This window comes from Artibeus jamaicensis, unplaced genomic scaffold, assembly GCF_021234435.1.
Source record: "Artibeus jamaicensis isolate MK-2021 breed Jamaican fruit bat unplaced genomic scaffold, CSHL_Jam_final scaffold_847, whole genome shotgun sequence".
In the NCBI taxonomy this organism is placed as follows: Eukaryota; Metazoa; Chordata; class Mammalia; order Chiroptera; family Phyllostomidae; genus Artibeus; species Artibeus jamaicensis.
This window is the reverse complement of record NW_026522057.1, coordinates 26,904,396-26,926,612: the sequence shown is the minus strand read 5'-3', so window position 1 is coordinate 26,926,612 and position 22,217 is coordinate 26,904,396. Positions and strand designations below refer to the sequence as shown.

The 22,217-nt window shown below is 54.1% G+C and overlaps 1 protein-coding gene across 1 annotated transcript; it reads right to left on the bottom strand.

Moving 5' to 3' along the window:
- Positions 1–861: 861 nt before the first annotated feature.
- Positions 862–21,262, bottom strand: SLC2A5 (solute carrier family 2 member 5). Its single transcript, XM_037165713.2, has 12 exons — positions 20,920–21,262; positions 15,260–15,358; positions 14,569–14,729; positions 12,160–12,284; positions 8,427–8,579; positions 3,465–3,590; positions 3,167–3,354; positions 2,969–3,079; positions 2,601–2,702; positions 2,310–2,385; positions 1,748–1,875; positions 862–1,653 (listed from the first exon to the last, which is right to left on the bottom strand). Exons 1-12 carry the CDS (start codon positions 20,950–20,952, stop codon positions 1,450–1,452), a joined length of 1,506 nt encoding a protein of 501 aa, XP_037021608.1. The 5' UTR covers positions 20,953–21,262; the 3' UTR covers positions 862–1,449.
- Positions 21,263–22,217: the final 955 nt, after the last annotated feature.

Here is a 22,217-nt window from a genome sequence, read left to right as displayed (position 1 = left end):
CCCAGAAAGCTGGAAGGACTCCAAATGGCAGATCAGCTCAGGACACCCTAGCCTAGGAATCTCCTTCCTGTCGCCTCTCCCTCTCTGCCCTGAGTCCTCGTCACTGCCTGCACCTTGGCCAGCCCTCTCTCGCTTCAGGACACATTTGCCCCTGCTGCCTGCCCTGTCGGCCGGGCCCACCTGGCTGGCCCTGTTCATCTTCTGTGAAAGTGACCTTCCAACCGGGTGGAGGAAAACTGCTGACCCCCGTCTCCCTCTCAGTCCCTTCTGCTGCTCCCTCTTCCTTCCCACCCCTCCTTCCACGACTCGGTTTTCCTCATTGCTGTCGCCCAGCGCTATTTACTTTGTCTGGGCCCTCAACACCCTTGCTCGTTATTGAACGCTTTATCCTACTCCCTCGAAGCTGTTTCTGATCCCCTTCAGTCGCCCCCAATACCAGATTTTCTATTCAGGTGCTCCCTCCAGGTTCCCTTTCCACGCCACCAAGTTTTCTGGGCCTTCTCGAACACGTCACTTTAACACGCGCAGGTCTTTACGCAAAGCTGCAGGCTCCGCTGCATCCGCGGGGAACACTCTTCCCCCTTCCTCCCTCCCCGCCTCACCTCAGGGCCCCACGCTGTTCACCATGCACAGGGGGACAGGCAGTGGCTTCCTCGATCTTAAATTTCAAAAACTCACAGCTTGGCAACCACCTTGTCTCTCAGGTCTCTCCTTCTTTCAGGAGAAATGGCCCCCCGGGCCTCCTCCCTTCCTGCACTGCACAGTGGAGATTCTGGGAGAAACGCGACCGGCCAGACCCACGCTCTGCGGGGCTGAGACTCAGGTGCAGCCACCGGAGCACAGAGAAGCACCAGGTCTTGGTGAGAGCGATCACATTTGTTTTATTGAGTACACAGAGGCGACTGCATTGTCTTCTAACAATACAATTCAGGGTCAATCATCTCCGACTTGGTTAAAGTCTCCGCAGGGAACTGTTCCCCAACTTCCTGGGCATCCTTACTCCTGACACTGCACTCGCCAAGGGTGGTGATTCTGGAGCCGGATCTCACCAGAGAAGGAGTTTCTGCTCTGCACACACACCCGTGGCCCCCGGAAGACCCACGGGACTGGAGAAGAGTTTGTTTCTCTGGCCAGATTGGATCCCTTCTATTTGACCAGCACGGTAATGATTTCTGTCCCAAGAGCTGGTGTCACCGGAGCCGCACGATGGCTGGCCAGGCCACGGGGGAGGGCCGGCGGCTCACTGACTCGGGGTTGGTGCTGGGTCAGGCTGAGGAGAGACAGCCTGGCTTTGAGAAACGCGCAGAAGCCCTTCAGGCAGTCCCGGTGGGCCTGCGCTCCACCCTGGACTCGTCCTAGTTCTGAATATGTACAGGCAGCTATTAGTCAGAAAAAAGCCCCAAGAAGAGAGCTCGGCACAGACCCACTTAACAGGCTCCTCCTCTTGAGTTACTCCTCCAAAGTGGAGGGCGGAAGGTCCTTCAGTTCCTCCTTTTCTGGGTGCACCTCTGACACCTTGTTCTTCTTGGCGAAAATCTGGTTGATCTCCATGAACGTCTTGCCCTTGGTCTCAGGGATAACCAGGAATGTGTAGATGGTGGTGAGGAAGCATATTCCAGCAAAGAGGATGAAGCTGTAGGCTCCGAGGCCGTCCTGTGGGGAGATGAGCCAGGCTCACTTTCTCGAAAAGGTTTTCCCTTTCCTGCTTGAGGGTTGTGCAGTCCAGGGCCCCCGGGGTCACACTTACTTGGATGAAGGGGAAGAGCAAGCCCACGGTAAAGTTGGAGATCCAGTGGACGCTGCCCCCCACCATGAAGGCAGAGGGCCGGGAGGACTGCAGGAAGATCTCAGTGACAAGCAGCGCGGGGATGGGACCTTGGGGGGCAAGAGGGACAGCTGTACTCCCTCGAGGAAGAGCAAGCCCACACCAAGGGTGCTGGAGCCCCTGCCGTGGGCAAGGAGATAAGGTAGGGGCGGCGCGTCTTCAGTACTCCCTGTCCTGTGCGCGAGCAGTGTGAGAAGGCCAAAGGCAAGAATTCAGCACAATAAGTGACATCCTATGATGTCCCTAAAGAGGGCCTGTGACCACCTGTAAGGCTCTCACGGCCAATCCCAGGAAAACATGCCTCAGCCCACACGGACGGCTTGACCGTTCTCGCCCTGGCCATGCTCTGCCCAGACCCTGCTGCAGCAGCAAGACGGGCCTTCCCTGAGCCCCTCCAAGGAGCTCAAGCCAGGAGTGTCTACAGCAGACAGTGCAGGGGGTGGGGAGGGCAACGGAAGCATAGAACCAGTCCTGGAGTACATACTGGGCCCCAGGGCGTGTCCTATGACGTAGACGATGACACAGGTGATACTGAGGTAAGGCATCCAGGATACTGTGTCCTGTGGGGGAGAAAGAGTTCGATCACACCTGGTGAAGCAGAGATGGCCGGGATGGGGAGCGTCTGGAATCTGGCCTCCCAGAGGGCCGGTTCTCTGTCTGGCTCCCCCTTCAGCAGGCAGTGACACTCGGTGCCACTGGAAGATTGGTGGGAAGTGGGCTCCTGGGGGTGGGTCTAGGGGTCGCTTGTGGTGCACCTGGGCCCCACCCCGCTCACCTGCAGAACCAGAGCGACCGTCAGCACACAGCAGGCAATGAAGCAGGTGGAGAAGCCCAGGAGGACCAGGAATCTCCTTCCCAAAAGCTCCACCACGACCACCTGGAAGGGAAGAGGCCCCAGAAAGGCAGGGAGGTTCAGGAGCCCCAACACCCACCAGGCCTGCTCCTGCCGGAGCTGCCTTCGCTGGAAGCTCCTGGCCCATCCCAGGAGCACCCCCCTTTCTGAGGGGCCCGGAGGCTGAGCAGGAAGGGGCCGAGGGGTGTGTTGCTGCCTCAGCCTTGGGTTCCTTTCTCAGCTAGGACCCCGAGTCTTGAGGCGCCCTCCACCCACAGCAGCTGCTAGGCCTCGGTCCCCAGGGCACTCACGGCGCACACGGTCATGACCACGTTGACGGCCCCCGTGCCCGCCGTCACGTACTGGATGTCATTCTCCTTCACCCCTGAGCTCCGGTAGATCTGGTCTGCGTAGTAGTAGATCTGGAAGGCAAGCCCAGAGGTTGGTGGGGCTCCCCCTGCCTCGGCCTGGGTGCTGCCCGCTGCCCCAGCCCCTGGCTGCCCCCCTACCGCGTTCACTCCCGACAGCTGCTGGCCAGCCATGAGGATGATGATGGAGATGACCTGCCACCGCAGGGACCTCAGCTTGAACAGCTTTATCACGGAGATGGAGCCGGCGGCCCTCTCGGCCTCGTCCTCCTGTCGAATTTCCTCCATCTCAGCGTCTACCTCTTCCCAGCCACGCAGCGTCTGCAGTGCTAAGGGAAGGGGCAGTGGGGGGGGGCCAGTCTGAGGCTGGGCCGCCGCTTCCCCAGAGCAAAGATGTGACAACATGGGCCCTGTCCCTCCTCCCACGGGACAGCCTTACCTTTCTTGGCAGCTGTCTGGTCTTTCTTCTTAGTCAGCAGGTACCTGGGGCTCTCGGGGAAGAAGGGCAGCAGCAGAAGCTGCATGACAGCCGGGATCCCGGTCACAGCGAGGAGGATGGGCCAGCCTGCGAGGAAGCCAGTGCCTCCCATGAGTGCAGCTGCAACGCTACCTTCCACAGAGGCCCCAAACCCCAGCCAAGAGTCCTGCCCCTCCCTGCTGCCACCCCCACGGCACCCGGATGGCCGCCCAGTCCCGTTGCCCTGATCGGTGCTGCCACCAGGCTCTGAGGGGGCAGGACCTTGGTCTTTCTCATTCCCCACGTCCCCAGCCCCTAGGATGGCACCTGGGACAGCGACGAAGGGCCAGTGCCCACCTCCCAGGTGGATGAATGAAAAACTCCGACACCCCCAAGTGCTGGTGAGAATGTGGGCAGATGGGAAGTCTCCACACTCTCGTCGTGTGGACGTGGTGTGGAATCTTAAGACGACAGTCTGGCCGGACAGCTCCCAGCTGGCGGTGCTGGACGCCCTCCCCACTCACCCAACAGTCCTGCTCGGGCACGTGCCCGGGCCACCAGGACGCCCTGACTGGAATGGTCAGAGCAACCCTGGACATACAGTAAAGCAGTGCAGGCGCCGTGGGGGTGGAAGAGCTGTGTAAACTGTGGCGTGTTCACCACGTGCAATTCTATACTGCAGTGTAAATGAAGCAAGATGCCAAGGAGCCTGTCTCGCAAATGCGGTGCCAGGCACCGTCAGCTACTCGGAGGGTCCCACCGGGGAAGGCCCAGAAAGGGGAGATGAGCTCTGTGCTTGGGAAAGGTGGTGAGACCACAGGGCACAGCAAGGAGGAGACGGTCATTGACGTAAACACAGCGGGGCCTTTCGGGGTGGGAAGGTACGATCACGGAGCACACCACGGGCTTCCGGGGGCTGGCTCAGCCCTGGCTCTGGACCGGGGTGGTGGTCACGCGGGCGTATGGTTTCTCTCTGACTAAATGTACATTTGTGTTTCATGCGTTCTTTCTTCTGTGGGCTTTATCTCACAGTGAAAATATGTCCGTGAGTGAGTAGTTCCTTCTAGGAGCTACTAATGCCCTGACTCACCACCCCCTCCGGCTTGCTGTCGGGGATGACCATGGACATCTCTGTGCTGGACACTCGTCAGTCAGCTCTTCACGGGTGACCCTACTTCTCCATCCCAGCGATGTTGACAGGTGGGCACCAGGACGCACCCCATTTTGCGTGTGCAAACACTGAGGCCCCGAGGGTTTAGGCCCCTTGTCCAAGAGCAGTTATTTAGGAGCAAGATTTGAGCTCAGGTATGTTGAACCCTGGGCCCTCTGAACCACTGGTTGCAGATTCTCAGTCAAACTGAGGTGAGGGGAGGTGAGGGCCGCCCGACAACCAGAAGTTCACCACTGTCTCTTATTAAATAGATTCCAGCCATGGAAATGGAAGCAAAATAAATGAAGAACACCCACCATTTAGACACCATCTATTTCAAGTCATGTTTCAACCTCTGAACCTCCCCCATCCCGTAACCCCATGGCTCTTCACCAAGAAAATGAGTGCTATGCAATGTCAAGTTCAACTGCTGCCCAACCCCCCCACCCCCCACAGGCTGGACCATCTCTTCCTGATCTCAGTTGTGAACCTGGGCCTCACTAATCCTGCTTCACGCCTTCATGGCAAGTGTGCACTCACCTCCCACTCGGGCCACCGCTGTCTGGCCGCTGGTCCCCACACCCACTCACCCCTACACTGAAAATCTTCTGAGAGACTTCTTCCGCCAAGATGGAGGCATAGGTGGATGTGCCGTGCCTTCTCACACAACCAAGTTTAGAGACAACTAAATATTAGCAACAGAAAACACAGCCAGAACACAGAAAATTGAACTTTTCAGAAGTCCGTTAACAATAAATTCTTCAGCCTGACCGGTAAGGGGAGAAACCAGCGGCTGGTGAAGCGGGATTGCACAGGAAAACTCGGTCAGACGGACTCAGGTGCGCGGAATCCAGGCGCAGGGTTGGACCTAGTGAGCGACCGAGCGAGCGACCGTGGGGGAGACAGCGGGGGAGCGGTGCTGCGTGTTGACTGTGGTCCCGCATTTGTGCGCGGGTGGACAGGTGAGGAAGTGGGCGGTTGGACCGGGGCCCGGCGGGTCCCTGTGGCAGGCGGCAGTGGAGGGCGCCGCCATTTCCCTGCTCTGACCCCACCTCCACATACAGCATCATAACCCAGCGACTCTGAGTGGCCCGGCCCAGGTGAACCACCTCAGGTGCTGCTCCTCACCCAGTGGTGCAAAACAGCAGAGGGGGTCGCCATTTCCCCGCTCTGACCACGCCCCCACATACAGCGTCACAACCCAGCGACCTGGGAGTCCAAGGCACCGCTTCTCACACTTAAAGGGCACAAACAGACCAAAAATGGCGCAGGAAGATCTCAAAGCCCCAGAGCCTATAGATCTAAGCAATGAAGAAATAGCAAAACTCTCAGATGCACAGTTTAAAACACTGGTCATCAGGATCCTCACAGAACTGGTTGATTATAGCCACAAATTAGACAAATATATGAAGGTGAAACTAACTGAAATGAATGGAATTGCACAGGACACCAATAGCAATGAAAAGGAAACTGGGACTCAAATCAATGGAATGGACCAGAAGAAAGCAAATAATGGCCAAACAGAAAAGAGTCAAGAAGCAAGAATTCAAAGAAATGAGGAGAGTCTTAGGAACCTCCAGGACATCTTTAAACGCTCCAACATCCGAATTATAGGGGTACCAGAAGGGGGAAAGGCACAGCCACCAGTGGAAAACTTATTTGAACAAATAATAAAGGAGAATTTCCCCAATCTGGCAAAGGAAATAGACTTCCAGGAAATCCAGGAAGCTCAGAGAGTCCCAAAGAAATTGGACCCAAGAAGGAACACACCAAGGCACATCATAATTACATTAGCCAAAATTAAAATGAAGGAGAGAATCCTAGAAGCAGCAAGAGCTAAGGGGACAGTCACCTACAAAGGAGTCCCCATCAGACTGTCAGCAGATTTCTCAAAAGAGACCTTACAGGCAAGAAGGGGCTGGAAAGAGGTATTCCAAGTCATGAAAACCAAAGACCTACAACCAAGATTGCTCTATCCAGCAAAACTTTCATTTAGAATGGAAGGGCAGATAAAGTGCTTCTCAGATAAGATCAAATTCAAGGAGTTCATCATCACCAAGCCCTTATTATATGAAATGTTAAAGGGACTTATCTAAGAAAAAGAAGTTAAAGAAACATGAACAGTGAAAGGACAACAAACTCACAGTTATTAACAACCACACCTAAAACAAAAGCAAACTAAAAGGACAGCTAGATCAGGAGTGGAAACATAGGAATGAAGATCTCAAGGAGGGTTAGCAACAGGGGAGTGGGAGGAGGAGAAGGGGGGAGAAGGTACAGAAAACAAGTAGCATAGACAGCAGATAGAAAATAGAAGGGGGGGGCAAGAATAGCATGGGAAATATAGAATCTAAAGGACTTGAGACACATGGTCATAAACTAAAGGGGGGGGTAATGGTGGGGATGGGGGGGTAGGGTGGAGGGGAATGAAAGGGGGAATAGAACAACTGTAACAGGATAATCAATAAAAAATTAAAAATATATATATATATAAAAAAAGAAAATCTTCTGAGACCTTGAACTACCAAATCCAGACCCCGCATTTCAGTCCTGACCCCCCAACATTGCACCGTGACTGCCGCTCCCTCTCTGATGCTCCCTCTCTGACCTGTTCTCTTTGGGCCTCCCTCCCTCCCTCCCTCCCTTGTTCTTTGAGCACCTATTCTGTGCCAGGGACTGTGCTGGGGAGTCCAAGATGAATGAGGCCATGCCCTGCCCTCTGTGACCCTGGTCATGTCAGAGTCTCAGCGAAGATGGGCACGGAATGCAGCCCAACACAACATGTATGGTGCCCCAGATGAGCAGAGAACTTCCACACGTTCACACCCTCTGCCCCTGCCGGGAGCCCAGTGCTGCTCTGCACAGGGGCAGGCCCTCTCTGAGGCCCCTCCCGCACACCGACGCCAGGGCAGTCGCTCTGGGCCCTGCCGCTTGTTCCCGCGCCATCGCCAGAAGATGGGGACCTACCTCCTCCACCCTGGTCCCCGCTCCCTCCAATGGGGACTAAAAGGTGGGAAAGAACGGTGGTTAAACCTGGCCTAAAAAGGTGGTTGAGCTGTCTGGGTTTGTGTCCGAATGAGACCTTGAACATGTTACCCAATCTCTCTATGCCACAGTTTTGCATCTGCAAAATGGGTACAACACCAGTGTGTGTTTTCCACGTTGCTCAGGGGATTAATGAACTGATACAGAAGATCTTGTGCCTGGCCCTCAACGAGCACTTTATACACACTGACAGGTGTTATTAATGCTGATTTTCCTTTCAGAGGTTTGAGCCCGGAGACAGAGAAAGGGGAGGTCACGCAAACACAATGACGGTTATGAGTTACTGTGCACCTACTATATGCCAGGCCCTAGGCTCTTAGGACGGGGTGTATGGCTCTGGAGGCAGGATCTGGGTGGCCCTGTGACTCCTTGCCTGGCCCACGGACTGGGTCGCATGCAAGCTGACCACACACAGCCCCCTGGCGGTGGTGCTGCCGGGAGGAGGAGCCTGGAGGCTACTGGTGCAGAGACCAGCCTGCCGTCACCATGACCCCAGCCTGTGTGTTGACTGTCACTGTCTGGCTGAGAGAAAGCCAGACAGCTGTGCTTCCTGCTCGCTCAAAGCCACCTCACCAGTGTCCTAAGAGGGACTAAAATATGTCAGCCACTCCATCCCCACAACCGTGTGGGGTTGTGGCCAGGTGGGGGCCTAGAAGGACAGCCAGCTGATTTCAGAGGAAAGCCTGGCTCCCAGGAATGTCTGGCTGGGCAGAGGGAGGGCTGGGGCCCCGCAGGCAAACCGAGCCTACCTTCCTTGGTGGCGAGGAGGGTCCGAAGGCCGAAGATCTGGGCCACAAGGATGCCGACAGTGATGAAGAGCTGGGGCATCACGCCCAGGGCCCCCCTCAGGTTCTTGGGGGCCAGCTCCCCTAAGTACATGGGGACAACGTTGGAAGACAGACCTAGGAGGAAGGAGAAATAAAAACACGATCAGGAAACTGAGTCTGGCAGGGACGGGCCAGGCCTTCAAATAGACTCATTCTCACTCAGCGAGCACGTCCTTTGGGCTGAGTCTTTCTCAAAACCGAATGGCCGAAGTAAGCAAACACCGCTTTTAATTCTTGGTACTTTAACCTTTGAGGAAAGAGAAGACAGTTCAACCAAAGAAGGGCAGGGACGGGTGCCTATGTTTCCTGACTGGCGTCACCCAGGCACACCTGGCTGCAGGCCTCCCCCACCCACTGGTTGGTCCGGCAAAGAAACGCAGGGTGTGAGCCAGACACTCTCCGCTCTCTTGCTCCTTGGGGGGATCTACCAGTGAAAGGTCAAGGTCCCCCGCCCACCAGCTTCGCCTCCTGAGTCAGTGTATCACATAGGAAGCTGGTGCAGAGTCCCCGAAGCTGCTTATCCCAAGCATCAGAAACTCTATTGTGGAACAACTGCTGGCTGGGGTGCATGCAATGCCCAGGCTAGTTCAGGATTCCCAGTATTTAAGGGGACACGTTTTCCCATCTTACTGGCGTTGGATACCTGTAAGAACAGGTAGGATTAATTTCACAGGCTCCAAAGTTTCTGTACGTATACTACCACATTTAATTAGCTTAGAGCCCTTCAAAAGGCTGGGAACCTCGGAGGAAGGTCAGGTGGGTCGTTACTAGGCCTGGTAAAGCTCAGGAAGAGGCGGGGTCTGAGAGCCAGGCTCCGCCCAGGGGGAGGCCAGGAGGAGGGTGAGTTGCAGGGAGTGGAGGGTGGAGCTTCTGGCAATGAGCAGAATTTGGTAACGCGGAGGATGGAATCGCAGGTCAGGTTGTCAGGCTTTGCAATTGAGCCCAAGGATGTTCCTGCATAGTGTTTGTAAAGAGACCTCGCCCTCCATCACTGATTCCTCCTGATTTTCGGAGCAAAGAGGCGCCGTCTCTGGAGCAGCTCTTAGTCGTCTTGGGAGGGGGGCGCCTGCGGGCCCAGCACCCAAAAGCCTGGGGAGGGCTCCCCGGTCACACCGCTCAGGCCCTGGTGGCCGAGTCCTAAGGCCAGGACATTCCAACCCCGATGAAGATGGGCACTGAAGAGTGAGACATCCCGCAGCTTGTGAAGAGGTAGGACCCCCTTCCTGTTGGTCTCTATTTTGTCTTAAAAATGACTCCATGGGGTGACCTCCTCCAACCTGTGCTGGAACCAGGGTCAGAGAAAGTGGCCTTTGAAGTTCCCATCCCCCAGGCAAAGCACCTGGGTTCTGGCCAGGCAGCTGCTGAGGAGCAGCTGGCCACCGGGACCCCCTGGAAGCCCTCGCGGTGTTTCCCTCTTGCTGTGATGGTCAGAGCGGCTGTTTGCTGCTTTTGTCCTTAGCCAAGGAGCTTGGTTTCACACTTTTCCAACTTTCTCGGGAGGTTGGGAAAGGATTCACCACGGACAACTGATGCCTCTGCTGTGTCCTCCAGGCATGGTCTGAGGACACAGGGGTCTCCTGACACCTCCCCAGGGGGTCTGCGAGATCAAAACGAACTTTCAGGACCCTCCCGAGATGCTTGCTGCAATCCCATCCTCGCAGTGTTCCGGGGGAGGGGGGGGGCGACGCCACGCACCCCGGGGTATCAGAACCGGCAGGACACAGGAGCAGGTTTGAGAACTGGCTGCCCTTCATGAAGCCAGACATGAAAGAGCCGTAAAACTGTAAAGCAACAGCGACCTTTCTCACAAAATTTTTGCTTTAGAAAATAGTTATTTTCATAAAGACATGTAACAGGCTTATTATTACTATTTTAAAATGTCTTTATTTCTTAATTCTAGGGAGGCTGGGGAGAGAGAGAGGAAACACTGATTTGTGGTTCCGTGTGTTCATGCACTCATTGGTTGCTTCTTCTATGTGCCCTGACTGGGGATTCAACCCACAACCTTAGCTTATTAGGACGATACTTGAACCAACTGAACTAATGGCCAGGGCTTATTATTGCTATTTTTAAATGAGTTAATATATTTCTTTGTTGCAGTTCCCAATATGGTGAATACTGATCAAGAGAACCCACATGAGTGAGAGCTCTTGGGAGCCCTTAAATATTTTAAGAGCAAGGGGTCCTGAGGCCCAAAGGTTGAGAGCCGCTGACATAAAGGAATGCAAATTTCAGAGCCAAGGCTGGGATTTTTAACCGGGATCTGTTACCCCCTGGAGCTGAAGGCTTCCCTGGAAGACCTGACTCTGGATGGTCAATGGGAAGGTGACGGCCTCTGGGCCCTGCTGATAACTTCTAGGAAGCATCCATTGCACATAAAGCAGAGTCCCGGCAGGAAAGAGTGAGCAGGTGGGCAGGGCCAGGTGCTCGCGGGGCCCAGGCCAGGATGGCAGGGGCCTGTCCTGCTGCCCTCTGTCACAAGTCACAAGTGAGGTTTGCCAGGCGGTCGCCGTTCTGGCCCTGAGATGACCTTGACTCTCTTCTGGCGTCTTCTTCTCCTCTGCTTCTCCCCAGCCCCACAGGTCCCCGTCACTTCCCCCAACACTGGCCTCCTGCCCATCTCCTCGGCGGTCAGCTCCCTCAGCCCAGAAGTCTGCTCACATCTGGCGAAATCAGCCGTGTGTCCCTATCCCCATGTTTGGAAGGAGAACTGAGTTATTTGGCAATGCCAGGGCCACGTGGAACAGACAAGTGAGGTGCCCACCAGCACGTGCTCAGCCCCAGGAGTGACACCCCCTAGCTCTACACCCAGGCACCTCGCTCACCTTGAGCGGCCTGGCAAATCATGCCTACAAAAGAACGTGAACTTGAGGGAAGGCCACGGCCGGGCTTCCCCAGCTCTCTTCAGTCGGAAGCAACTGTCTGGGGGGATTTTCTGAACGGCCTGAGGATAAAGAACAGCCTGGGGCAGCCCAGCTCTCTGCCAGGTTTGCCAATCAGCTCCAGGGTTTGCCGGGGGAGAGACCTCAGGTGTGAGGAGCTCACACCACTCAGCAGGTGGCCATGGAGGGAATAAGGGAAGTGGAACTTTAAATGCCCCTATGAACGTTGAGAGGTTGCTGTTGGTAACTCCTTCCTGTTAGAGGGTCCCACCTGTTAGGTTGTTTCCTAAACTTTTTGGACCATGACCCACGGTAAGAGCTACAGAAGCACATTTCACATAGCAATGTACGTCACACACACGCACAGATGAGTAACCGAAACCAAAGTTTCCAAAGACAATCCTTCCCTTTAGTGCCTGTGGCGCAATTGACTCTATTTTACAAAAGAAAATGCTCTTACTAAGTAGCCGCCACCACCCACTATCTGGTCCCGACCTGCTGTTTGGAAAACACCAAGATACGGGACTGGACCGGAAGGACCACCTGCTGCCCCCCAAAACTGAGACTCTGTACTGCAGTCTTTCAGAGAGCAGCCGTCTTCACAGGAGACATTGCAGGAAGATATGCCCACTCTCCATGCCAGAGACGGATGCAGGGGCTTGAGCGTCATTCGAGATGGCAGCTGAGGGACAGCTTGAACATCGGCGCCTCAGAGACCCCGGCCTCCCTCCCTGAGTCTGTTCTCCACCCCAGCACGGCACAGCGTCGCTCACCTGCACAGATGCCCACCAGAAGTCTAGACACGATTATCATCTCAAAGGACTTGGCAACTTCGCTGCATCCCATTAAGATGGCAGGCACGATGGAGAAGACATTGTTCAGCAGCAAGGTCCCTTTCCTGCAGGACAAAACGTCAGCCAGCTCGGTCTAAGGATCCATGCGTCCCTGTAATGAAAGCTCACCCAGGGTCCACTCGGTGACAGCATCATGCACTGTCCAGGACACAGTACAAGTCTGCCGCGGTCACAAGCCGACAGGATTTTTGGTGTGACCTGCAAACCCAGCCTGGGTGAGGTCATTAGAAGAAAGTGTAGGCTGACCTCACGCATCAACATAGATGCAAAAGTCCTCGATGAACAGCAGGAGATGGAATTCTACCGCTCATGGAAAGACCTTTCAATGTTAAAAGCACCATATTAAAGATTATACTGCGGGAAAATATAAGATCATTGGTTGAAGCTACAAAAGAAGTCCATGCAATTGTGATTTTTTTTTTAAAAAAAGCTTAACAAACTATACATAGAACTTATGGAGGCTGATGAAGGTGACATCCCCTAAAATCCTGTGATAATCTCAAAGCAAGGCCAAGCAGAATCTTTTTCTCAGGGGGTTTGATAAACTGATTTAAAAATTAACACAGAAGTGTAAAAGAACATAAATGAGATAAATGTAAAACAATCGACTTTTCACATGGACAACAATGAGCTTTTTCTCATCTCCCACTGTATGCAGAGTAGAATTCCAGATCTATCTGGGACAAGCAAAATGGTCAAATTATTTCTTAAATTATAGACTACGATGCTTATGACCTCAGGAAGGAAAATATGTCTGATAACACAAAAAGCAAAAACTATTCATTAGAGTTAAAACTGACCACTGGAACAATACAAATTTGACAGAAGACAGATACCGTTATATGTACAATTGAAAAATAAGCGGAAAACTGAGATGTTTGCCTGCTGTCCTCAAGGACAGCGGGGTGCTGACTGGCATGCACCGCCCCCCCAGGTAGAATTTCCTCCCTGCTGTGTGACCTCTTGGTTGTTACAAGGTCTCTGGGAGCGCAGCCTCGGGCCTCATTTCCTGTCGGGGCTTTTGGAAGGATGAGGGGAATGAACAGCCCCACAAACGTGCAGGATAGAGCCCGGCACCACTAACAAAGGTCAGGTCCTGCTGCTGCTGCTGCTGAAGTTGTGTTTTGTCGTTATTGCTGTACCAAAACCAAGTTCTCTCCTCTTTTTCCACCTTTGGAAGAGTCCAAACCAAACGACCAGGCCAGGAGGCCAGTCCCAGTGCAGGGCACACCAGGGTGTTCTTGAACTCTGCCTCCTAAACCAACACAGACTAACTTCTCGGTTCCTTCACCTGGAGACTAAGTCGTATGCAAAACTTGGTCCAGGTTAATTTCCTGTGAAAGTTCCAAAATGGCTGGGGTTGTCAGGCACCCCTGTGACAGCCTGAGGGGCCAGGGGGACTCTCACTGTGAGCTCAGTGAACGTCAAGGGCAGAGCTTATACCTGTGTCCCTGATTCTAGAAGCACTGGACACTCTCTGTTTGATTCCCCAAAAGGTCCTTAAGTCACCCCACTCCCCTGGGTCGATTCTGTGGGCGTGAGAGACCAGGCTCGTTATAAACAGCATTCAGGAGCCCCTCTCCTTGCCCTGACTGCGCTGGCTCCATGGGTTGGACGTTGTCCCGCAAAGCAAAAGGTTGCCAGTTCGATTCCCTGTCAGGGCGCTTGCCTGGATTAGGGGCCAGGTCCCTGGTTGAGGGTGTGTGAGAGGCAACTGATTGGTGTTTCTCACACTGATGATTCTCTCTCTCTTCCTTCCCCTCTCTCTAAAATACATAAATAAATAATCTTAAAAAATAGAGCTCCCAGGAACATATAACCCCTGGTTTTGGGTCCAAGCTCCCAAGGTCCTCCTGTGTAGTCGATATCGGGGGCCAGGCCAGCCTGTCAGACCCGCAGGACCCCTTCCCCTTGAGTGAAGAACTTGCAGTTCGGCCCACAAGTGGAGCGAGCAGGTCCTTGTTCAACTGTCTGCATGGGAATGTGATAAGTGTGATTTAATTGTTTGTGTTTTTCTTAACCATGTGTAAGTGCCGGTCTTTGAAGCGCTCTGTTCTTTCTGTATCCACCCCAGGGCCTGGGACCTGCCACGTTCATTTCCAGCCCAAAGCACGTTCATTTCCAGCCCAAAGGCCCAGCCGAGGTGCCTGAACCCTTGGTCAATTTATGGTCTTAAGACCACATTAGAAAACAATTCATGTTGGCCGTATCGCCTAGTGTTACAATAAAAATTTCTGCTTCTGGCCTATGTTTTAAACTCTGACGGGGTCTAGATGGGGTCCAGACAGGGTCAGGAATTTGCGGAGTCGAAAATTCACTTTTCCTTACCTGCCAAACTTGTTCACCAAGGGGCCAACCATGAGGGACCCGATGAGGCCTCCGAAGGGGAACATGGACACAGAAATGGACCACAGAAGGGTCAAGGAAAAGTCGCTCAGGTACTCACTGCTTCTATCATAGTAGGTCGCATTATAAAATTCTTTCATGAGCTGGAGAACAGAGCAAAACAGAACACCAAAAAAACATGACCTGGTTTTGAAGAAAGAGCAGCGTGCGTATTCGGCCCGCCAGGGGAGAACCCGGCCCCACAGATACCCGCATCAAGTGGAAGAAAGTGGTACTGGGGGCAGTCAGCAGGGGGCGCCCTGGGAGGGCCGAGAGGCCTCTGGTAGGCAACCTGCCAGGACATTTAGAACACCAGAGGGGACTGACTCCCATCTTCCCAACTGTGGGGTGACCCCTCCCCCTGGGTCCCTCCATACATTGCAAGATTGTAGAAGATTGGGGACCACCCTCTGTGTGTCTGGCCAGAACCTGGTTCATCCCCATGGCCCTGTGCCTGCCAGCGCCCTGGGGCCCTTTCTGCATCTTATGGGTGTTCCTGTCCCTTTGCTCGAGGGCCCATTGTGTGCCCTCCACGTGCGCCGTCCCACCCTGGCGGCCACCCCTGGGCCCCGGCTGCTCCAAACCCACCTCCCCGTTTCCTGGGGACCGAGCCTCACTCACCACAGTGACCTACCTCAGCAGGGGAGTTGATGGAGGCCACATTGTACCCGTACTGGAAGGATGACCCAAAGGCGGCAATCAGCGTGGCCAGGGCAAGCACGAGTGTCAGCCTCTGCATGGAGAGGGGCCACGGCTTAGTCGGGAGGCAGAGGGCCCCACTCACGGCACCGTCTCATGGAAGACGGCGTGGAACCTGAAGACCTCCGTGGGCACCCTGTCCTGCAACCTGCTCTCTACCCCCGGGGGTGAGGACAGGCTTTCTCACAGGCAGCACTAGGAAGGATAATTCTGTCATGGAGGCGGGGTGGGGGGCGTCCTGTAAGCATTGCAGGAATACCCCTGCCCTACCTGTGACAACTCAAATATCTCCAGACGTTGCTAAATGTCCCCCACCTTCCTATGAAGGAGGTGTCCCCCAGTGTTGAGAGCTGTGGGTCGGAAAGACACAGGCGGAGCTACCCTAACACCCCACCTAGTGTCTGTCTTGCTCCTGCTGGGTTTGCTGGACGACTGCTGCGTGTGCTCATGAGCACCGCCCGAAACACGAACGCCCCCCCAAAATCAAAGAGGGAGAATGCAAACCATCTGAATCATTTCAGGCCACTTGTTAACTCCCTAGCCGCAGAGTCCCCTGTGACAGGCAGAGGGCACAGTGAGAAACTGTTTTCAAGTATAGACTTCTGGGGACCCTAACCGCACACATTCTGTGATAATATTCCTCTCCTTCCTTGGACGTGTCAGGAAAAGGAGCATTCACTTAAGACAATCCCCTCCTGACAAGCGGGAGAAAAATAGAAGTGGAAATAGTTTTGCTTTTAGAATCTACAGATCTCATTTGAATTTGCCCACTGCCATCTTCTAGCTTAATTTCTATGATCTTCAGATTCCTCCTCTTTAAAATCGGGGGCCCTGGCTGGTGCGGCTCGGTGGACTGAGTGCCGGCCTGAGAACCAAAAGGTCTCAAGTTCAATTCCTAATCAGGGCACACACCTGGGTTACAGGCCCGGTCACCAGTTGGGGGCGTGCAAGAGGCAACCAATCGATGGCGCACAACCAATCCACGTATCTCTTGCACACTGATGTTTCTCTCCCTCTCTTTCTCCCTCCCTTTTCCTCTCTCTAAACATAAATAAATTAAATATTTAAGATGGGGGTGATAACAACCCCCAGAGTTATTGTAGCCTCCAGCTGGAGAGAGAACCTGCTGACTGGGCCGGGCCTGGATCCGAGGGTTGGAACCCGCCATTCCAGCACCCTCATTCAGGTACATCCTGCCACGCGGGGCACATGCCCCTCCCAGGGCAAGCTGGGGTGCTCCCATCTCCCCGTGGGCACTGTCCCATCTAATCTAAAAAGGACCTCTTGAGAGAGGCCAGAAGTGGGACAGGCGGAGGAACGGGTCACTCCTGCTTTGTCGTGATGCCCTGAGAAGACAGAGGGGTTCGTCGGCCTCCGCAGGGCAGGAGCAGACCCGCGTGAGGAGGCCCTGGCTCTCCTCCACCACCAGATGGTTCACAGTCGGTTAACCCAACAGGAAGCTTCTGGTGAGGAAGAAGGAGCAGTGGGCTCTGGCGTCCAGTCCTCAGCCCTCACCGCCCTCTGGGACCAGTGTGGGGAGAGCGTGAAAGGGGGGGGGGTGTGGCAGGTGACGGTGCCCAGGAGGGAAGGCGGGGCCCAGGGTGGTAGCCACACCACTGTGTTTTCTGAAGGCAGGAGGCACGTCTGCACACACCCACATGCACCCCACCTGGGGTGTAGCACAGGTGGGGCACTTCTCCCTCACAAGCGTGGTCGAAATCACTAAGGCAGGTACTGGTAAGTGTTGACGAAGTGTGGACTAAATCGGAACCCTCAGACACTTCTGGTAGGAGAGTAAGACGAGGCAGCCGCTCTGGGAAGGTCTGGCAGGTCCTCCCAAAACTAAACATAGTGCCAACACGTGACTCGGCCGTTCCGCTCCTGGGCATGCACCCAGAAGGCACGAAAACACGTTCGCACACATTTGAACATGCATGTTGTAGCAGCATTATTCATAGGAGCCCAAAGCGGGGACAACCCACAGGGCCAGGAACCAAGGAACAGCAGAACGAACGCCTGTCATCCCGGGGAGCATTGCTTGGCCGTGAAAAGGGATGAGGCGCTGACCCGAGCTACAAAGTGGATGAGCCTGGAGAACACAGTGGGGACAGAGGCTGGTCACAGACGGCCATCTGCTGTCTGATCCGCCTGCGGGAACTGGCCGGAGTGGGCAAATCAGACAGAGGAGGCAGGACTGTGGTCGCCTACAGTCGGGGGAGAAGAGGAGGAGCTGGGGGGAGCAGGAAGCGACTAAAAGTGAGGACAGATTTTGGAGGGGTGATGAAAATGTTCTAAACTTGATTGTGCTTGTGCCGTTCTGTGAATACACACTGAACCGCACACTTAAAGCAGTGAATTTTATGTTACATTCTCAATAGAGGTACAGCACAACAAAAAGGCACGTAAGAGAAAGCCAGGCTAAAGCTTTCTTTTTTCGCTTCTCTTTTTTCTTTCCCTTCGTACGCCTTTCGGATTTGGGAGAAACCAGGAGCCCCATCTCTCGTGCCCGCGGTAAAGCGGCTCCCTGTCCTGCCACCGCTGAGGGCGCTGGGACCCTGGTGACGCAGCCAACCTCAGGCTGCAGCCCCCCCTGCAGGGGGAGGGGAGGCCCCCGGGGCGGGGTTGGGGGGCAAGCCCTGTCTACAAGGGCTCCCTCGGGAAGTCATCTCCACGCCTGTTTCCACCACCGTAGACACTCTCAGTCACGACGTCTCCTTGTCCGGAATTTCTTCCCTGGAGGAGTGAGTTTTATGTACACTCTGCCACTTTATCACCCTGTGGGACTCCAATTTTTACAAACAGACATTGATGTCTGAGTGGAGAGCGGGGAGAGGAGAGAGAGACAGCGCATCTCAGGGCTGGAGGTGCCTGGTCTCCTCGCTGCGGGCGGGGGTGGGGGCGGGTGCGCCCGAGACCACGGGATCACACCCCGGCTGCCCTGCTGCTGTCTGGGCGGCCTGGGGCCAGTCACTGAACTTCTCTATGTCTTGCTTCCTTCGCCTGGAAAATGGAGACAATGACACTATCTTCCTCACAGGACTGATGTGAAGGAGAAATGAGTTCATGCCCCGGCTGGTGTGGCTCAGTTGGTTGGAGCGTCATCGGGTACACCAAGAAGTCCGGGTTCAATTCCCAGTCAGAGCTCCTGCTTAGGTTGTGGGTTCGATCCCCCGTTGGGGCATGTATGGAAGGCAAACAATTGATGTTTCTCTCCCACATCCACGTTTCTCTTCCCCTCTCTCTCCCCCTCGCTTCTCCTCTTTCTCTAAAATCAATAAGCATGTCTTCAGGTGAGGATTAAAAAAAAGAAGAAATGAGTTCCTATGCACAGGTGGGCAAAAGTAGGTTTATAGTTGTTCATCTGGAGAAAGACAGGTGAGTTGTGATCATTACAATTGATTTATTAAGTCAAAAGGACATCACCGTGGTGGCAGGCCCTTAGGCTCGGACTTGTGAGCGCTCGGATCGCCGGCTTTCCTTGTTTACACACTCTAGTGGTCCACTCACTACACTCAAGCACGCTTTGGCACGGAGTTCTTTATCATCACCAATAAACCTATGGCTGCCGCCCCTGTGTATAAAACTCAGGGACAGCCACGCCCGGCCTGGGGTCAGTCACCCACCGGTGTGCAGTGAGGACACAGTGGCAAAGGTACTTGCTCTATGACACTGAACTAGTGGGGGGCAGGGGTGCACCACAAAAAAACATGCACTTTCATTTCCAAAGCACTTTGACCTTTTAATTCTAATCCATTTTATTTTTTTTCTTTTGGGCCAAGAGTCTCTTTTCTGGAAGAAAGGTCTCGATGTGTACTGGGCAGATTCTTTTCTCTCCACATGTGAGGGACCCGCAGGCCACTGAGGCGAGGGTCACACGGTCCCCAGGGGGCACAGAGCCAGGCCCCGCCCTCTGCCGGAGCAGCCCCAAGCAGCTGAGCCTGCTCCCTGCAGCCTTTGCCAGTCCTTCCCCTTCTCCTCGGCTCCCAGATCTGCCCCCAGCTTCGCTTAATGATTCGCAGACTCTCACACTCAGTTGCCAGCGGGACAGTTTTGTTCCATGTCTCCCAGGAAGCCAAGGGGCAAGTCTGCCTCCAGGACACCCCAAGGGGAAGCCTGCATTGGGGTGGGCGCTGGAGACTCCCTTCCCTGGAGAATCCAGGGAGCAGGTAGCTCTAGTCGGCCCCTACCTTTTGCCTGTGCCCATTTTAATCATTTCTTTTAAAAACGGACTGCTCATTTTCAGGTACCACCATGTGGGGGCGTTGTCATTTTTCTGCAGTCACCTGGGGGCACAGCTGGGGGAGGCATTGCTGTTTGAAGAGGGGGCACTGACCAGATCAGGGCCCTCCCCAGACCAAACCCCCACCAAGCCCCTAAATTCATGTTACCTCCCAGTCCCTTTTCTATAAAACAGAGGGACCAACACTGGACTTGACTACCACTGCCTTAGTAGCTGTGAAAATCAAAGGTGATGAGCCAGGTGAAGCGCTCAGTCGCCCTGAAGCAGTGAGGAGCGCCACTGACAGCCAGGGAGGGGCGGCCAGGGAAGCAGCACACAGGCCAGCCCCACAGCAAAGAGTTACCCGGCCCAAACATTGACAGTGTTCACTCCAAAGGATGCTCAAAAAGACTGACCACTTACGGGGGATTCTCCACCTGGCACGTAATTCACATGCATGATCTCATTTAACTGCCCTATGAGATGGCATGGTTATTATACCCATTTTATAGATGAGAAAGCTGAGGCACAGAGCAGTTAAATACCTTGTCCACGTTCCCACATTTAGAACTGGATGGAGCAGGGATGAATTCCAGGTACCTCTACTCCCAGACCTGCTCTTAATCTATGAGCTACAGAGCCTGTTCCGAATGTGCCTATGGCAAAGGTCCCACACCCATGACTGAATAAATAATGGTTTGCACAGATGTGCACCTCTCCTCCCATTAATATAAACAGACGCTATTGGGACGAATAAAATACAAACTGCTGAAAAGTGTTAATGAATTCATATTATCTTTCTGTCTTTTTGCATTTTCCTCAATCAAGGGACTCTAAAGGTATATCAGCAGGTCCAGAAACATCTTTAGTCTCCGAAAAGAGCAAATCTTATCATCTAGAGGGTAGGGAATCCCTGCTACAGACTTGAATGACATTCAGATCTCGCAGCATCTTTTCTGAGTCTAAAGTCTCTCGGGCTGAGTTACGTTACTCACTGAAAAGGTTAATTCAAAAAGTCTGAAGCCAGAGTCAAAACAAAGGCGGGGGGGAAGCCCACCTCACGAGCAATGTCTAAGGATTCTGCTGCTGGCTTCAGAACCACCCCACCTCAGGCAGTGGGGACTAACGACCCCTTGAGTCCCTTTGGTTCGTTTACGGGCACTGGTAGAGGCTGTTCTGGTAGAACAGTTCCCCAAGTAGCTCTCAAGGCAAATGTGTCTAAATGTCTGCTCTCTCTAGTCCCTGCCAGAGTCCAGCTGCTGGGGGAACCGCGAGGGGCAGGCCACCCGAGACGGGAGCTCCCGGGAAGTCCTCCTTGCGATGCTGCGCAGGCCCGGAGTGGGCTGCTCCCCGCCCCTCCCCGGGACCCCACTTACCCCTTCCTTCTTGATCTCAAGCTGTTGCTCCATCCTTGCTCTGGAAAGATGTGCCGCTCACTTCCTCTCAGCCAAAATAACAAAGGCACTGAATGGAGACAGAAGATATCCGGCCTGCACTTTGGCCCTGCTGAGTAAAGGCCAATAGCATTTTTATAGCCAGTCTAAGGAGGAGTAACCCTTTCAGGCACCCAGAGACCCGTCATTCTTTCACTTCTTCTAAACGTCCGTCTGGGGTTCAGCTTGGCAGGTGGCCCCCTGAGCCCCCGCCCAGGCCGCCCAGACCGCAGGCCCAGGCCCCTCCTGACCCGCTCGGCCTGTGCTATTTCCTCACTGCAGAAGCCTCAGCAGTCAGGCCCCTGCTGGGTGACGGGAGGGGTTATTTCTGTCACAAACACATGGAAAATAACAGCTGCCACACAGGGTAATATGGGGGCAACAGAGGGTCACTAGGCAGTGGCGCCTGCAGGAAGGCTGTAGCCAAGGCTCTCTACAGGACACCCGGCTTTTGCCCAAATGACCACACAGCACGTTCTTCACGAAATTCTTATTTTCCTTTTTAAGGAACTCACAGTGGCCTAGAGTTGGCATTTTCTGTGCAGTCATCACTATTGAAAAAGCAGTAAATATCTCAAATTTCTCTTTCTGCCGGGCAAGGAGAGTGAGTCACAGCTTTGGTCTACGTGAGGCTCCGCATGGCCAGGCCACCACCAGCCCCCGTGATGGGCGTGTGTTCGGCCGCCACAGGACACGCTAGGCCAAGTGGCCGAAAATCCAGAGCAAAGTTCCCCAGGGCCTGCAGACTTTCTTCTTCATGAAACATACTCCCTGTCTTATTTACTGAGGCACAAATCCAGCTAATTTAGCCATTTCTTCCCCTCCTTCTCCTCGAAATGAACAGTTACCATATTTTGCTGTGTATAACGCACACTCTTTTTGCCCAGTTTTGAGGGGAAAACTAGCGTGGGCATTATACATGGGTAAAATGATTACGTACCATAGTATAATAATGGGTCTAATAATCCCGTGTATAATGTGCACAAAAAGTCTTGGGTGCACAAAATGCAGGACCTGGGAGTCGGGCACTGTTCTTGGCCTCAGCAGCAAAGTCAGGAACAGTGACCAGATTCCACTGCACAGGGGACTGTGAAGAGGGTGACATGTCACAGCCTGTGTGTGTTGGGGGGCGGGGTGGGGATCCCTGTGTTCCTATTCAAAAGGAGGACCCACCAGCCAGAAAACAATGATTTTCAACCAAAGTCTGGCCAGGCCGGTGGTGCCCCATTATTTCAAAGTTA

Bases quoted from the DNA above. Each gene is read 5' to 3' on its own strand.
- SLC2A5 (XM_037165713.2), bottom strand. From the start codon at position 20,952: ATGGAGCAACAGCTTGAGATCAAGAAGGAAGGG. The intron at 15,359-20,919 runs GTAAGTGGGGTC...CTCTCCATGCAG, and splicing joins TTGAGATCAAGAAGGAAGGG to AGGCTGACACTCGTGCTTGC. The intron at 14,730-15,259 runs GTAGGTCACTGT...TCTGTTCTCCAG, and splicing joins CCATCAACTCCCCTGCTGAG to CTCATGAAAGAATTTTATAA.